Below are 19,117 nucleotides of genomic sequence, written 5' to 3'. Positions count from 1 at the left end.
CATGCAGCAACAGTTTTTAATTGGCAAACCACTTACTACTGTATATACCTTGTATCCCCATTTCTTTGATTTGCTTGTTTCTACACCCTGATGATGTACTATTAATTTCAGTATGAAATATCTGTACTTTAAGTTAATTACTGTGTTTTTCCTGTAATTTATAGTCATTATTAGCAACTGAAAAATTACATATGACAACTTGCATATTAAATACATCAAACAGGAACTGATGATCAATTAGTGAAATAGGGCCTTTGTTATTACATTCATAAATTGTTTAGGTTCAAGCATTAAGATCACAGTCTTAAGGAATGTGTATATCAGTTGCCTATACCCTTGAGCTGGTTATGAAAGTCTTTCTGTGGATAGGGTTCCTAAGGAGTGGAAAGAAGGCAAAATAGTCCCACTCCACAAGCATGGTTCAAGGATAGAAGTTTCCAATTATAGCGCAGTCTGTACAACTGCAGTTGTGATCAAGGTGTTGGAGAGATTGGTGGAATAAAATACAGGACTGGGAGGACATAGAATTCTTTATAATGGTCAGCATAGATTTGTAAAGGGTAGGTCCTGTTTTACAATTTACTTGCATTTCATGATAGAGTAACAAGTGTGTTAGATAAGGGAGAATCATATACAGTGATATTCTTGGACTTTGCAAAAGTGTTTGATAGATTACCATAAGTTGATGTACAAGCTACAGAGGATTGGAATAGATAGTATATTGGATAGACGGATTGGAGATCAACTCTCTGAACGATACCAGCAAGTTGTGTATGATGGAGCAGTGTCTCAAAAAACGAGAGTAACCAGTGGTGTACCCCAGGGTTCTGTTCTTGGGCTCCTGATGTTTAACTTGTTTGTAAACGATATATCATGTGGACTGACTAGGGATCTTCAGTTGTTTCCTGATGATGCAAAGTTGGGAAGAATTATAAGCAGCACTGCTGATGTTAATTTCCTTCAGAAAGATTTGAATAGATTTTTGACTTGGACAAAGCAGTGGGGGTTGTAGTTTTAATATTAATAAGTACAAGGTGTTACATTTTGGAGTGCAGAAATATAAGGCTGTGTATTATATTGACAGTACTGTACTGCAGGAAGTGGATGAGATTCAAGATATGGGAGTGATGGTTAACAGTAGACTGAAGTTTTGAGGGCATATTGCAAGTGTTAACATTGTAGTGCTGCTATGATAAGACGTACTCTAACATGTAGGGATAAGGAAGTGGTTGTGCCACTAAAGCACTCATCAGACCACACTTGGACTATTGTGCTCAAATCTGGTTACCAAGGTTTGCAATGTGATGTGGAGACATTGGAGAGGGTCCAGAGTCAAGTGACTAAGACAACATCAAGATTTTGGTGGAATGCTGGCTATGGAGAAAGGTTGAAAAGATGTGGATTACAGAGTTTGGTGGATATGAGGAAGAGAAGTGATATGATAGAGACATTTAAGTTAGTGATAGGATTTTATCAGATTAATCCAGAGGGGATTATAAAAAGAGTAGAAGGTGAGAAGGGAAAGAACCAGAGGTCATCCCTGAAAGTTATGTAAGAGTGTGGTGAAGAGAAGTGTGAGAAACAGATTTTTTACATTGAGACTTGTCAGTAAATGGCACACATTACCAGGATGTGTTGTTAATGCAAGAAGTGTTAAGGATTTTAAGATTTGGTATGATAAAAATGTTGTCAGAATGTTGAATGAACCTCCCATGAAGAGTGTGTGATTCCATGGAGGATGAAATAATAATAAGATTTTTTTTTTCCACGTGTAAATAGAATAGGCCAAGTATTGAGATGGCTTGCATCCTTTAAAGGATGATTTTAAAAGAGTGCAACAGAGAGTGATAGTTGATGAAGTGACATACCAGCTGGAGTGTTGCCCAAATAAAGTCAGCTTTTATTGTCAGAGAACCATAGCAAATAGTAAAAGGTCAACTACTAGAACAACCAACCCATCAGAATTGAGGAGGATCATTGAAAACTTAAAGGAGCAGCAAGAGAAAAGTAAACTAGCAAAAAATTTAGACTGGGTGGACTACTAATGTATTTTTATTTATTTTATTTTTTATTTATTTTTATTTTTTGCATAATCTGGGAAACCCTATGACCAAACATGGAACTTTTTTTTCAAGGCATCTCAGGCTTTCAAGATGCAGACTTTTCTTAAATAGTGAAAAATAAAAAAAAACTGGAGAAAAGAGTGATGAAAAAAGGATCGCATATAACAAGGGATACCTGTATCCCTCGTTATATGAGATCTCACTTCACGCATTTTCGCTATAATGTAATTTTAAAAAGTTAATTAAAAAAATCGCAACCAGTAGCAATTCCACAGTTACCCTGTGCATGGTCACGTGACTGTGTGTGCACCACTTTGACAAGGCAGCATCGTGCTGCATGTCAGTCTCACAGAAGGTGTAAAACTAATAAGTCCATTGTTGGAGTCTTCTGCAACACAAACATTACGGAAAAAAGAGGTAATTGTGATCAAAATACTTCCAAGACTAAAAAACAGAGAAAAGCTATAACACTGAGGAAAAATTAGAAGTTATAAAGAGGTATTAACATACTGAGCACAACATAGTCAGAGCTAGGAATTTCAGAATCAAAATCAGAAATTAAACTCAGCTATTTTATGGGATGATGTTTTATACTCATAAATCTAGTACAAATCTTCAGCATTCTTTATCTAAATTGAGTTAACTGCTATAATCAAGTGCATATGAAAATCAGCAAAAGACAAGCTATGCAGATATTAAGCTATCTTTAGTAAAGCATTTCAGCTATTTATTTACACATAATTTGCAGCAAAGATGTCAAACTGAATGTGGAAATAATAGAATAAACAAACTGACAGGAAACAAATCAAATAAGTTTAAATGGAATAAGGGAAAAATTAACACTTGCGGTATAGAAGCCAATATTCAAAACAATTTTAACCCATGATGTGAGAGTTACTATAAAAATAAAACAGTTGATTATAAACACAGACAGAGTTTTGAGAGTTCTCATAGGGTAGTCAAGCGATGGCATGAATGGCAGAAACATTAAAACTGATGATATCAGAAAACCATTAGAAGAATCAATTGTAATTTGTTAAGCTAACAGGAGATAAGCCGGAAACTTAATCAAGTTTATAAACTATTTTAGGACATACATTGTTACCTAGTTCCCAAGTGAATGGCGTACCTGCTCTCACACCAGCTACAGGTTTAACTCCTACCTAGGCATGTTTGTCTTTAGGTAGTAGATGAGTTTCATTGCCCTGCTTGTTGGACACCAGAAGTGAAAAAGTTACATGCCATTTGGTATAATTTAGAACAGGATATTTACCTTAATTTGCCTTAAATGCACTCCACCATACACTACTACTCTAATGTCTATCAGCCACTCCATATCCATTCTCATTTGCTCTAATTTACATAATAGTTTTCCCATGCAGTATTCTGTCAAATGCCTTTGCAAAGTCCAGTAGTATCATGGTGTAGACATTTCCTTTATCTAATTCTACCGTCACCTTATTATAAAATGTGAATAAATTACTGGGGCAGGACTTACCTTTTACAAAGCCATGATACCCATAAAGTTTAATATTCCTATCCATCCATTCATGAATTTTACTTTTAACTAACTTTTCCAATACTTTAACTACCACTCCAGAGATACTAACTTGCTGCCTTCTTGGAGTCATGTTTATGTAATGGAACTATCTTACCCTCTTTCCACTCCCTTGGAACATTGCCAGAGCTGAGATTTAATTAAACAATTTCATCAGAGGCACTGCCAGTTCACTTGCACATTCTCATAGCACACAAGCAGAAATACTGTCCAGGTTCACTGCTGTATTCAGTTGATATTTTTCAATACACTGAGTACTTCCAGTTCATCTACTGCAATGCTCACATCAGTCTCTATTACCTCAGTAACCCTTGAAAAGTGATCACTTAGTGACTGAACTATTTCTTTTTTAATGTGGTTACCAAGCATAAAATATTACTAAATGTATAGTACGTTTGTACTGTGGATGGGCTTAGGATTTTTTTCCCCATTTTTATCAATTTTATATATTTTTTGTAATTTTTTATTAATTTTTATATAGTCCAGAAACCCTGCTCTAGAGACCAAACATGGAACTTTTTCAGCCACTTTAGGTCTCCAATATGCAGGGAGGTGGTCTCGCACATCAGGTGATGGCATTCATCTTCCACCTAAAGACAATCGCAAACATCCATGTCCACGGTGGGATTCAAAACCACGACCTGTTGGTTGGAGAGCAGGTATGCTAACCACTCGGCCAACCAGGATGACTTAAAATAACTTCCCATGCTCAGAATCAAACCTGGGCCTCCTGGGTGAAAGCCAGGTATCCTAGCCACTAGACAACATTTCTTCTACTTCTGTCACTTTCCTACCATGCCCACTGAGTAAAGATATCTTTGCATAATCATTCTTTCTCTTACTTGCTATGTAGAGAAAAAATGCTTTTGGATTTACTTTGGCCTGCTTAGCTAATTTTCTCTTGAAATCTGAATCAGCCTTTCTTAACATACTAGTTACTCTTCTTGTTGTGCTTTATACTGCTCATCGGGCACGTTGATCACCTTGTTTATATTCCACAATGCTTATCTTTTTCTTTTTCTTTTTTTTTTTTGCAGCTCCTGCTTTATATTGTTAGCCATCCACTTAATTCCTACTCAGTTTACTCCTGACCCTAGGTATGACATTCTGATACCATTTCACTTAAAGAATTCTTGACCACTTCCCATGCTGTAATGACATTCATTCCATGTAGTTTCTTACACTATAACACTGTTCTAAGATGCCCTCCAAAGTTTTTTATAATTGCCAGATTTGTAGTTCCACATAAATCCTTTCTTGACTGAAATTTTGACATGTTGAGTAACCTCCCAGGAAAAAGACTGCATGGTCACTTTCCCCAATCAGAAGCAGAGTTGCTACTGCAGTTATATAAATATAAAAGTTTAATATAAATTTATATCATTTAATATATAATTTAACATAAATATACAGAAAAAAGAAATTGACAATAAGATACGTCATGCACATGACATGTTTTGCATGACGGGCTTCAATAGGACAATATAATTAACACCAACTGCCACTCAGGATCCAGCAGTACCCCTCAACTTATCCTGTGGGCATTGTGTAGTGATGAGTGTGTTTTAAAACTGGTTTCTAAGTTGAAATACTGGTTACTTTTCTCAGCTTTAGAAGTGAAAATTACATAACCTCTCAGCTATTTAAAATGGCAAACAAATACAAGAAACAGAAATATGAAGAAAAAAATAGTTTTTAAGCATTCTATTAGCAGTAATTAAACAGCTTAATACTAAGAATATAATGATATGTATATGTGTTTTCAATAATTTTTTTTAGGAAAAACATCTTGCAGCTTGTAAACATCTAAAAAGTGGTCTGTGGCTCTTGAACCTAGCAAGCCTGGCCACCCTTGTATTATAGGTTTCTGGTTTCCCCATCGATGAGATTTACAAATAATAATAATAATAGTAAATAAATAAACAGCAGGAATTTGTTCAATATGGCTGAACTAGGCTCTATCAGTAGTTGTAACAAAGCTTTCTCTTCACTGATAGGATTGAAACTATACAGAATGGTTATTCATAAAGAGGTTATAGAAGTGAATTTATTAAGCTGAGAAAGAATCAGCCATTATGGCTGGAGAAAATTATATTCTTCTTTTTCTTTAATTCTTCTTCTTCTTCCCTCTTTTACCTTGCAGTATTGAGGGCTTTCTATTCATTTAACTGCAACCGTACACAAGGACAAGGTGGTTAGCCCTATGCCTCCCAGTGTATCCTATGTCTGTAGAAGAGTTGAGTTCTCAAGGTCAGTTTGCCTGCTTGCAGGATGAAAATTCCAGAAGTCCATGCCCAAGACCAGCTAACTTGGCTATGTCTGAGAAAGACCCTAAGCTCCTCACGTCAGATGGGAATTGAACCCAGGACACTCCTTTCCCAGACATATGGTTGCAAAGCGCATAACCACTTTCTAATGGTGCAGACTTAGAGAGAAAATTATAAAGAAAATTATATTATTATAGTTGAACATGTCTGTAAATGTGTATTAAAATGTCTGAACAGAAGTGGAGGATTACATCAATTTGCTGACCTAGTTGGTCAAGTTGATAGTATATCCCCTCAACTAATGGAGAGACAGTGAATATTTTAAACATCAACACAAGCATGGATGTTTATAAATGTTGTTAGGTAGTAGTGGTGTAAAACCTCCACCCTGCTTACTGGAGGCTAAACATGACTGACTTCAAAGAAGTTTTCTGTTTGGTCTCTAGTGCAGGATTAATTAATCCTTAGCTCATCTATGATACTAAGGTATTATAGATTTACAACCACTCATGGATAAGATTCACACAGAAAACACACACAAGCCAATTATGTGTGTGGAGTGGTAACACGTATTGTGTTTGTCCACATTGGTGGTTATTTGGCCACAGGAGACTTCTGATTTACTTACTGTTCTTATTTTCATCACTGAGTTAGGCCATCTCTCACTGATGCTTTGGGACTTGTTTTCCTAAGGAGTAGGTACAAAGTGTGTGTGGGGGGGGGGACACTGAAGCAAACAGTACATAAAGAGTAAACAATATTTAAGTATGTGATAAAAACAACGCATAAAACAGGAGGACAAGTCAGGATATCCCAGGTCAGTATGTGAATACAGTCAATGCCTTTTGGGGGATGGTACACAACAATACAATATACCAGCACATTCATTAACAGTAACATCTGATAAACATATGCAATGCATTCAGAAATTTGCAACATTGTCATTTTTTGCATATTCATTTACCATGAAAATAGGCTTAGTTACTTAATAGTTTACATTTTTTACTACATATATTGTTATTAGATATTTGCTATATAAAACTTTGTAGAAAGTTTCTTAACTTGGGTATATTATGTATTCAAGATACCAAGTAATTTTATATAAACTTGGTTTTTATAATGGTAGATGGTAACATGGGAAAATAGGATTAAAAACCAAGTTTATATAAAATAACTTGGTATCTTGAATATATAAAACTTTATTAAAAATTCTCATATACATTTTTATTTTTTATGTATGTGCAGAATAAATTTATTAATAAACTGGGTCTGTTATATACTTAATTTGCCATTTGTATTCATTCTAAGAATGAAGTAGAAATTTCAATAAATAATTTTTAGTTTTCTTTTCATATCCTTTTAATTTTCAATTTTTCCTGCTAGCAAAGAATGAGTACAGGAACCTACCTATGTGACAGAAGTCTCAGATGCTTGGTGCAATACCATTACAATAAGGAGCCTAAAATAGGGAGGGGGAGATAATTGTGATTTTGAGCATCATAAACTTATTAAATGTTCTGAAGAACTGCTCCTGCTCACCTGAGTGTATTGGATATTCAGCTACACCAATTTTTAAAATGGAAAAAAAAAATTTTTTTTTTAAAAAGGTAGGATTTTTACTCAATCACAGAAGAGAGAGAAACTGGAAAGTGGCACTAAACCATATCACTCTCATTAAATTATGATTGCCACATTTTAAAGGGCCAAAACAAAAATTACACTTATCTAGTAATTAAAATATTAAAAAGGAGGTGGGTCTACCTGTAAAGAAGTGAAACATCACCCTACTTCAGGTATGCATTTTGCACAACTTTAATTTTTATCATTCTCAAAGTCATATTTCTTCCTTGATTAAACGTTTTGCATGTCATTCCCAATTCCAGTTACTTTACCAATTTTGTGTTGTCAGCATATGGGAGTATCCAGGAGTATTGGCATTTAGATCTGAGATGCAGTATTGGTCAGAAGTTACTTCCCAACTTGGTTAATGCAGGCTACACATTCACCAACCATAGCTATGTAGTCACGAGCCGGTATGTCTATCCTGACGGATGAAAAATCCCCCACCTCCGTATGAGAACGGAAAACTTGCATTTAGTCGAAAAGACCTGATAACAGTTCCTCGCCTCATATACAGGAATGGAATGAAGGTCTTTCAGACGGAGGGGCTTCATCTATACCAAATGTGCTACGGATGCTCAAACAATTTTATTACAATTTATACAACTCAAAAACATGTGGCAGGCAACTACAAAAAAAAAAAAAAGTTTAACTGTTCTTCGGTTGGTTTATATTCAAATTTAACAATAAAACTAAAAAGTATTAAATATCACACAGAGTTGTAGCGAAACTGGTAAGTTAGGGCGGTAAATTTATACAGCAGAACAGCTGAATTATTAAGTTCATGAAAAACGGCGCATGAACTATATACATCAAATAATACTAAAACATACGCAATTAAAATCATTGCATGTACCTTTTTTCGCCTTTCTGATTGTATTTCATTCTCTAACATTGCCATATTTGATATATCATGCCTCAGGAATTACGAAATGACTAAATACATTAGTCAACATCTAACACGCTCGTACGCTAACTTCTTTCCTAATAAAAATTAGGATAGCGCCTCGTATTCAATTAAAAAACACAAGCTCCACCTAACGAGGTGACGAAGCAGCCGCAAACAATTGCACTTACGGTTGGTATGACATCCAACCAATTGTTTCGGATTATTATTATGGGAGACCTCCAGGGAGTCCAAAGACTCATCGAGGGAGAGTGTGCCAACAGCATCGAACGATTTCATCCCTTCCAACTACTAACCGCGCTCAAACTTTCTTAACTCTTTGCGAGTCATTAGTAGCAGAGGCTCTACCAATCGACCAACCTATGCTGATTTACATCAAAATTAGGAGCTTTAACAAATATTGTTCTACACGTAGATGTTGTTGTCTGGAATACGCCCGAAGCAGCTAAAGCTATCAAGCCAAGTGCTATGTCAACTGCATGTATTTTCCTGGCCAGCTGTTTGCTTTCTGGGATTAAAAACCTAAGTTTCATGAAGGAAAATCCAAATCATCACTCCATATGAAACCGGTTAATTTTTAAACTGAAAAGTTCTTATAAAGATTCTTCACTCCTGCTTTCTAGGTGGTGGATGTCTTTCATCGCATGGTGAAATAACACCACCTTGCTTATTACAGACCTAAAGTGGCTGCGACCAAGTTTGATCACTAGAGCAAGAATTCCTGTTCTTATCCTCCCTTCCTTTCCACATGAAGCGAGAGTGATGCCCTCAATGACATTCCAGTCATAGTGTAGGGAACCCAGACTCTCCCGCATATTTCTTCGTCACCAGATACAATTGATCATAACCCAGAAAAATTCGACTTTACACATTTCACAGTTCTTTTTGCCACAAGCACAGCACTTTGCATTCATCAGAACCGAATATAGTGCAAAGTACTTTTTGCCACAGATTGCAAAACTTCGAATCCCTTTCATCAGATCTGCTCTTGCCTCAAAGTTTCCCTACCAAACTTCCATAATTCCTTTCATATGTTCTTTTATGACTCTCTAACCTCCCTAATCACTCTGACCTCTTCAACTCCTCTCTCTCTCTCTCTCTCTTTTGAAGCTCCAGTTTCCACAGTCAAAATAACCTAATAATGATTCATTTTAAAAATAAGCAAAAAAAACAATGATTTGATCACATGTTATTCTACTGGCATGACAATATACGGGACAATATATACACATAAACTCCTACCACCACCAAACACAAAAACTAGTCATCATCAACATGCTAAAAATGGAAAGTAAAACATTCCCTGCATTAAAGGAACATCAGACAAAATAAACAGAGTACTACGAAAATACAACCTCAAAGCCACCTTTAAACCTGCTTCAAGATTAAAAAACTTACTCAACTCATCCAAAGACCCACTCCCTCCACTAGCCCACCCTGAAGTATACCGAATTTATTGTACTTGCAACATACCATATATAGGAGAAACAGGACGCACAATTCCCATCGGACAAAAAGAACATAAACGACACATTAAATATAATAATTACGGTGAAGCTGGCCTTTCTGATCATGCCCTGAATTCCTTACACAGAATTGACTGGAAAAGCGCTAGCTTCTACATCGCACTAAAACATGCTGTGAACGAAAATTCAAGGAAGCATATGAGATTATTATCAACCACCATCTGAACAATAATGATGGTCTAAAAATCCCAAACATATGGAAGGTATATATTCGACCCACAGAACGTTCCTCACTAAGAACAACTATAAACAGGACTGTAGAAAATCCAGTATCTTAAAAGCAAAAATAAGAATTGTAATACTAAAAATAGGACATCATTGTATCTGAAAGAAAACCATCTGAAATAATGTTTATTCCTGTCATCGTAAGTAGAATTTAGCTTGATGTAATTTTTTTTCACTAGAGGTCATGCCAGTAGAATAACACGTGATCAAATCATTGTTTCTTTAGCTTACAGTTAATAATGTAACTCAGCTTGTCTCGTATATTGATGTATGCTCCAGATGATGATCTTGATGTGAAAATCGAAACGTCGGGATAATAAAAAAGTTTCTTTAACACGGTTGTAAATTCCATAAATTTTTAAAATGAATGCTGATCACCGTGTAACTCTAAAAGAAAAGAAGAACCTAATAATGATATTATCTTTCTTGGGGACTTAAAAGTCCACAACCCACATGGCTTCCCATCAATCACCCTACCAGAATACCTAACAACTCACTTCAATTTCCAATACACTTGACCTCTTCCTTACAAGCTTCCCATCTAATTATACTATAGATAGCAGTTCTTTTCTTTGTAACTCAGATCACAACCTCATACAAGTCTCTTTTGCCACAGAACAACCTTCACCCATTAGTTCTTAGTCGGGTGTGCTTTGGCACTGCAAGGGCTCCAAATGGGACAACCTCCAGGGTGCCTATTCCTCCTTCCCATGATCCGAATTCTGCTTCATTTCTTCTGACACAAGCACCTGATCAGACAAATCAACTGAAATCATTTTGTCGAGAGTCGAGTTTTAGAAAGAGAAAGAGAGAGAGAGAGAAATCGCAAGTCTGCATACGCGAAAGGCTCAAGACTGCTCACTCAGTCTATACTGCAGATCGCAACAGCTGTAAATGACTCGTCGTTTTCTCCAGTTAGGAGTTTGAAAACTGTAAATGCGGCAAACTTGCCTCCATACCAAATGGTTGTCACTCCTTCTGATCCCTTGCCATTGCCATCAGGAACAACTTTTGCCCACCCAGGTTTTCATCACTCTCACATCCGGATGGTGCTGTAGTTACCTCATCTAAAGACACGGCCGATTTACTGGCATCAGATTTTTTTCAATTCTTGCATTGGTGACATGAGCAAAGTTCCCTCTACTCCACTAAGAACTCCTTTCTCCATGGAACCTATAATCTAATTATTCGGACTTCTTTCTTAGAAAGAAGTCCGAATAATCTTTAATACTAGAAAACAAAGAAGGCATCTAGTCCTGATGATATCCCACCCCTTGTTTTTAAAAGGTGTGCCCAAGAACCAACGCCTGTTCTGTATCGCCTCTTTAATTTATCCTATTCAAGTGGCATTTACCCTACAAAGCCCACATTCAGCCCACCCTAAAGAAAGGTGGTAAGAGTTAATCAATGAACTATCGACCAAATGCTCTTCTCTCTGTTCTCTAAAGTTATGGAGGTCATCAACAACCAACTCGTGAACTACCCAGAAACCTACTGACAAATCAGTAACCACATCAGGTGATGTACAGCTGATCTAGTTTTCACCATCCATCACTGGACTCAATCAAAAAAATTGGAAAAACTCACATGGTTACTCTTATTATCTCAAAGCGTTTGATTGGCACTGAGGTCTACTTAGCAAACCAACATATTATAATCTGCCTTCCATATTCTGCAATTGAATCCCGACTTTCTCACTGGTCGCTGTCTACATGTCATGGTGGATGACTTCATCACCTCAGATTTCCCCTGCAAGGTGAACCACGTACGATTTCGTTAATTCGTCTCCTCTCCTCCTCTTGTACATAACTGACCTACTCTTAAAGATTTCCAGTCATATCCATAGCTTTACTGATGAGAGTAGACTCCATTACTCCTGTCCTTTGACATACCTGTTAGTATTCAAGTATCAGAATACACAAGATCTATCAATACCAGTTGCATGAACTCTGTTATCCTAGCTATATCCCAACAGAATAAGGGCAACCTTGTGAATTTCAATGCCACAGAAACTCGGTTCTGTCAGAACTCTCGCATCCTCCCCCCTTTCCTTCAACAATACCCAAATATTCAAACAAGATCAGATTTCTTTTCTTGGACTGACCTACGCCTCCAATCTTTCCTGGCACAAACACATTTGAACTATAGTTACTGCAGCTGGCAAAAAACTTGGTGCACTTTTTTGCACAAGACACTACTTCACACCTTCAGAGCTGCTAACTTTATACAAATCCCAATTCAGCCCAACCATGGAATATTGTTCCCATATTTGAGCATAACTTCTCTAATATATTATATATATATGTGTGTGTATGGACGTCCACGGTCTCTTCTCCTGTGAGTTTATATTCTAGTGGTGGTTTAGGAATCCTGTTGTTATTCATTCTTTCGATGTGATGTAGCCAATTTTGATGGTATTCTTCTATTTCTTGTACGATGATTTTTTTCTGTATCTAATCGTTCTCTTATTTCTGTGATTTTCTTTTTATCAAATCTAGTGAGTCCCACGAGAGGTCTTAGAAAATTCATCTGTGCTGCTTCCAATCTTTGTCTGTTTCTTTGTTTTAGAATCCAAGTTTCACTTCCAAATTTGAGAAATGTTTTAGAGGTCATATTATGTAATCGTAATTGAGTTCCTTTAGTCATGTGTTTTCCAAAATTTCTTTTAATTATGCCATTCATTTTATTGTAAAGGTGTAGTCTGGCTTCCAATTCTGGATCAGTATTGTATCACGAGATTATATTTCCTAGGAAATATAATCTCATAATATAAGAGATTATATTTCATAGGTAATTGAATTCCGTAACTTGTTCTATTATTTTATTGTTAAGCATAATTTTGACTTTTTGAATGGTATTTCCACACACTGACATAGCTTTTGTTTTTGTTTCAGAGATGTTCAATTTAAATTTTTTGATGTTTCATTTAGATGGTTAGTTGCAATTTGGAGTTTATCTTCTGAATTTGAAATTAATACTTGATCATCTGCATAAAGTATTGTACTTAGCTGTATATTATTTGTTAGTTTAATTCCATCTTTCACAGTTATTTTCCATTCTTTTATGATTCTGTTTATATAAATGTTGAATAGAATTGGGAATAAGCCACGACCTTGTCTTACTTCTTTATGTACAGTTGTAGGTTCTGATAATGTTGCATCTGCAAATTTGATGCAAATTTTTGTTTCTCTGTATAGACTTTTTATTGCTTTAATTAATTGAGGAGGTATTTTATCGTCTTGTAATATTTTCCAGAGGATTTCTTTTCAAATTATCATATGTTTTTTTTCTGTCAGTAAATAAAAAGAAAGTGAGCAGGTTAAATTCTTTTATTTTTTTTATGATCTGTTGCATTGTGAAAGAGGCATCTGTGCATCCTCTCCCTTTTCTATAACTACACTCAGCTAAAATCAGCTAACGCCTTTTTATTCCCGTATAGGGAGTAGGCGATGCCATTTTAGCCCTATCTAACATTTGGAGACTGAGTAGGCAGTTCAATCTCCACTGGCACCCAATCAGAGATAGCTGGCCGAAGGCTATCACTAATTAAGCAGCACGCAGTGAAGAGAGATGGCTCTACATGTGGCGCCATCTCGTGGTCCCTAACCCTAACACTTGTATTTGGTGTCTGAAATAATGTGGGTTCTACGGTCGATTTTCTTGAGTTTACAGGACGAAAAACCCGCGTTTACGGGAGAAAAACCAGCTAGGCGTTTTAACTAAAGAAATTAAAACTAAAATTTTGAAAATCAATAATAACAGAAAATGAGATGATGAGATCCATTCCTTCCATTTCTGGCATCGCAGAACCCATTTCCAGAATTCTTAAGAAATACAATTTAGTGGCCGCTTTTGAACAAATTATCAGCATGATTTCCATCTTCAAAAGATAAACGGTCTCCTCTAGCTCTCCTTAGTGTCTACCAAATAACTACACTGTTCTTCTAAATAATTTCCTTTATATTTAATTAGCCTGTTCTTTAAGATATTTCCATATAGTTTAGATTATGTTATTAAGAGAGTAGTGCCTCTGTAATTTCCAAATTTATCCTTGGGACTATTTTGTGAATATTTATCACTATTCCAGTTTCCAATTCTTTTGGGATTTTTTTGATATTTCCAGATATTATTAAACAGTTCAAGCAGGTTTTCTTTTAAGCTATTGTCTGCATATTTAAAAACCTCAATACATATTCCTTCCAGGCCTGGGCTTTTTTTTTATATTTCATGATTTTTAAAATTCTTTTTCTAATTCTTCCATTAGTATTTCTTCTGTACTTTCTGTATATTGATATCTTCAGCTTTTTGTGTTTTTAATTGTTTTCTCTTTCTTGATTTTGATTCCACATTATTTTATAGTGTTCTGTCCAATCCTCTTTGGAAATTATATTATTTCTTAATTGGTCATTTTCTGCTGTTTGTAGTTGCCTGAAAATTTTAAACCCTGTTCTTTGTTGTCTAGTGATATCCTACTCTAATGATTTAACACATTTACTCCAATCTTCTCTGCATATACTTCTGGAAAGCTTTCTGACTTCAGCCCATAGTTTCTTGTATTGTATACAGTCAGCAATGTTTTTACTCTACAGATATATTTTAAAAGCCTGTTTTTTCCTTTCGATTAATTTCTTGAAGTAATCATTCAAAGATTTTAGCCATTGTTATGTTCACCTTGATTTGTAACAAACTTTCTATTGCTACTTTTATTGTGGTTTCTTTTATATTATTTCAGTTAGTTTTAATATTGTTTGTGGTTGGTTTTATTTTATCTCTTATTCTGCATCGACTGTATATAAGTTTCTAACAGTCTCCTGTTCTATGAGGTAAATTTTAAACTGTTTATTAGATATTGATCCTTTATCTTTTTTTTTCTTTTGAAGTATGTGATTCTTTTAATGAATTGAAGTCTGCTTTTAACTAACATGTGACCACTATCAATTTTGCTACCTCTAAAAACCCTTGTGTCCTTGATATTATTATTTAGTTTGTTGTTAATAATAATAATGTAATCTATTACTGATTTAGTTCCTCTTGCTTCCCATGTACTTATATATAATTTTATGCCCGAAGAAAAAAAAAGCTAACGCCTTTTATTTGATTATAGGGAGTAGGCAAGTCCCCTAAACGCCATTTAGCTTTCGGAGACTGAGTGGACAGTTCAATCTCCAGCAGTAGCCAAACACAGATAGCTGGCCCATGCCTATCACTAATTCTAGGCGGAACCGATGAAGAGACCGAGAAACAAGTGCTGCCATCTCTTGGTATTTAACCCTAACAGTATATGTTATTGCATGAAATACTGTGGGTTCTACTGTAAAGTTTTTTTGAGTTCAAGGGACGAAATATTCGAGTTTTCAGGAGGACAAAACAGTGTGCCTGTATCAGAGATCGACTAACTCGGAACCGGTCGAAAATAGGCATAGAAAATGTTCCTCCCGTCGGCTACTAGACTTGAACTTAAGTCTATCTTCAGGCAGCCTAGTGCAGAGGATGCAAGCACACTTCCACTTAGTTACACAGGCCTATCATGATATATATAGATACACTACTTGAAAAGAGGGAGAGCCTGTATAGCTCAGTGGATGTGGCGTTTGCATCCCACAGCGCTTGACTGCATGAAGGAAGACTTTATTTCGAATCTAGTCGACGACTAGAGGAAATTTTCTAAGCCTTTTTCTACCGGTTCCCGAGTTAGTCGATCTCTGGCACGGGCTTTTTCTCCTGGAAACACGGGATTTTCGTCCCGTAAACTCAAGAAAATCGACCGTAGAACCCATACTATTTTCAGACATTAAAAATATAATGTGTTAGAGTTAGGGACCACGAGATGGCGGCACTTGCCGTCTCTCTTTACTGAGTGTCACTTAATTAGTGATAGCCTTGGGCCAGATGTCTCTGATTGGGTACCAGTGGAGATTGAACTGCCCACTCAGTCTCCAAAAGTTAGATAGATCTAAAATGGCCTCGCCTACTCCCTATACGGGAATAAAAAGGCGTTAGCTGATTTTTTTTTTTTGATTTACTTGAAAAAACGTAATCAGACATTATAATTCAAGGATCAATCAGCCAAGGAATCCACTTTAATAAGATGTAGGACCTCCTTTCACTGTGATGACAACAGCAATCCTACTGCCAGGCAAACTTTCCACAAGCGTACGATAGCAATCAATGGAAATTTTGCACCATTCTTCCTGTAGGCATGTATGCATGTATGAGATCTGGATTATTGTGGAGTGGACAAACACCTGTCTTGTTGCATTCGACAATGTACTTTGTTCATGGAGATGTCCATTAACTTCTTACCAAGCAGTTTGTGTGTGTGTGTGTGTGTGTGTGTGTGTGTGTGTGTGTGTGTGTGTGTGTGTGTGTGTGTGTGTGTGTGTGTGTGTGTGTGTGTGTGTGTGTGTGTGTGTGTGTGTGTGTGTGTGTGTGTGTGTGTGTGTGTGTGTGTGTGTGTGTGTGTGTGTGTGTGTGTGCTTGATGCAACGGATTATTTACTAGGCTATGTAAAAAATTAAAAATTTTAATGATTGACGGAATTTGAACCGTTAGAATTTATTCAGGCTACAAGTACGTGACTCTTTACATGCCACGGTGCACTTGTCCATGGCGCTGTATGTTGACTTCTTTCCAAGCAGAGCATGTGCAAAAAGTTTCAGCAAAATAAATATATCCTATTCTCTATATTATATCTCTATAAACGTTTAGAGAATATATCCTATTCTCTAAACCTTTCTTTCACAAAAGTAGGATGTCGAACACTTTTAGCTCTAAGGAACTTTTTTCTGTATGGAGCAGTTTCAACTGTTTGTCTTCACTGATAGCTGAGTTCATGGCTATGAATAAGTTCAAAATTTCAGGACCAAACAGGTATATTATTTCTTCCTAACAGGTATATTATTTTCTAAATTAATGTTGGTTCTACAGTCGATTTTTGTTAGTTGCAGGATTAAAACTCGAGTTTTCGTGAGGAAAAAATCCTTTATCCGGCCACTATAGTTTAACATAACAACACATTATGTTAGGCTTAGGTAAAACCAAGAGATGGTGGCACTTGTTTGTCGGTCTATTCATCGGTTGCCGCCTATCATTAGTGATAGTCATGGGCCTCTTGGCTACCGATGGAGATTGAGCTGCCCACTTAATCCCCAAAAAGCTAGATAGGGTTAAAAGGCCTCGCTTACTCTTTCTATAAGGGAATACAAGGCGTTAGCATATTATTATTATTATTACCACTGCACTACTAGCAATCCACACAGACATTAACACAGCTCTCTGCAAAGCACAACAAGACCTAAACGAAATCACAACATACTTCCACCAAAACGCAATTCTAATCAACGGCACCAAAACACAGATGCTGATAATACACAACCCAAGAATCATACGCCCCGCACTATCGATACATTGTCACACATACCGCTGCATTAACAACAAAAATACCTGCCAATGTTCCGAAATCAAACCTGTAACACACGCAAATGTGTTACAGGTTTATGGACAAAACATATAGAATACCTACACACTAAACTCCGGACCAGCAAAACTCTTCCAAGTTAAACACATTATTCCACCCAACATAAAAAAAATTCTATATCGTGGTATCTGTGAATCCCTACTCAGATACGGAATAACAGTCTATACAAATACATCAAACAGCCACCTAACAAAATTAGAAATACTACACAGGAAAATCGTGTCAACAGTGATCTGGACACCTTTCACAACAACCAATATCCGACAAGCACATGGCGATACACAGAATTCTGAGCATTAAAAACATTAAAAACCTGAAACACTACATGACATTAACAAGGAATTACTTCAACATCATCTATTGAAACAACAGAGACACATATCGTATAACACGACCTACAACAACTCTCTACATTCCCACACCCTTCAACAACTCATACGGTTCTTTTGTGAGATCACATCAGATACCCACGAAACTCAACCACCTACCAAGAAAGTTAAAACACGTAGATAACTACAGCACATTAAAAAACGAACTCTGGAAAATATACCAACAAAGTTAAGAAACCATTAACACTAATATACACATCACAAATCACTAGCATCCAATGCCTACATCCCATACATAAACAGTAGCAACAACACATATAGTGAAGGCTAAATCCCACCCTCTTCATAAAAGCTAACCCAAGCTTCGAAGTAGGGGGGATTAACTTGCCTCACTCATCTACAAGTAATCCTTATAAGCAAATGCAGAAATTTGTATGTATAATCCTTCTTTCTCAAACTTAAAAAAAAAAAAATAATAAAATAAAATAAAATAAAAAATAAAAAAAATTATACAAAAAATTCTGTATAATCTTCATTGTTAATATTAGAAGAACGTGTTGTAAATACATACTTTTTTGCCTTTATATTTTGTATTTACAACACATGTTCTTCTAATATTAACAATGAAGATTATACAGAATTGTTTGTATACTTTTTTTATTTTATTTTTATTTTTATTAAAAAAATTAATTTTATTTTTATTAAAAAAATTTTAATTGAAATCCAATGTAGTAATTGCAGCACTTAGTGCTGAACTCTGGAAAATTATAAGATGCAATGTCACAGAAGATGTTTATTGTATGTATAAATATTTTAGCAATCAATAAAAAATATTTTAAAAAAATATTAACAAATTATTAACAATTATTATTATTATTATTATTATTATTATTATTATTATTATTATTATTATTATATAAAGTGTTTGTGAGAATGTCACAAGTGAAAAGATATTCGAAATCTAAGGATGATATAATCATTGGTAAGAATTCAAAGGATGTAGTATCTTCAGAACGGATAGTGGGAACAGAATGGGGAGAGGGGTTTTACTAATGACAACAAAATAATTGAAGAATTGAATTGAACAACTGATAGCAAATTAATAGTAGAAGAATTGGAACAAAAAAAAGAGTAGAAGTATAAGA

The 19,117-nt window shown here is 35.7% G+C and overlaps 1 protein-coding gene across 1 annotated transcript in view; it reads right to left on the bottom strand.

Annotated features, from left to right (window-relative positions):
* LOC150109143 (toll-interacting protein A-like) overlaps positions 1–8,510 on the bottom strand; it is a 128,611-nt gene extending 120,101 nt beyond the window's left edge. Inside the window, exon 1 of the mRNA XM_090401657.1 lies at positions 8,365–8,510. Coding sequence (XP_090257783.1) covers positions 8,365–8,409 — 45 coding nt within the window. The 5' untranslated portion in view covers positions 8,410–8,510. The remainder of the gene's footprint in view (positions 1–8,364) is intronic.
* Between the last annotated feature and the right edge of the window lie 10,607 nt (positions 8,511–19,117).

The sequence above is a fragment of the Typopeltis vanoorti genome, chromosome 2, assembly GCF_054136105.1.
Source record: "Typopeltis vanoorti isolate ZY-2024b chromosome 2, IOZ_Tvanoo_1.0, whole genome shotgun sequence".
NCBI lineage: Eukaryota > Metazoa > Arthropoda > Arachnida > Uropygi > Thelyphonidae > Typopeltis > Typopeltis vanoorti.
This window is presented reverse-complemented; position numbering and strand designations above follow the sequence as displayed.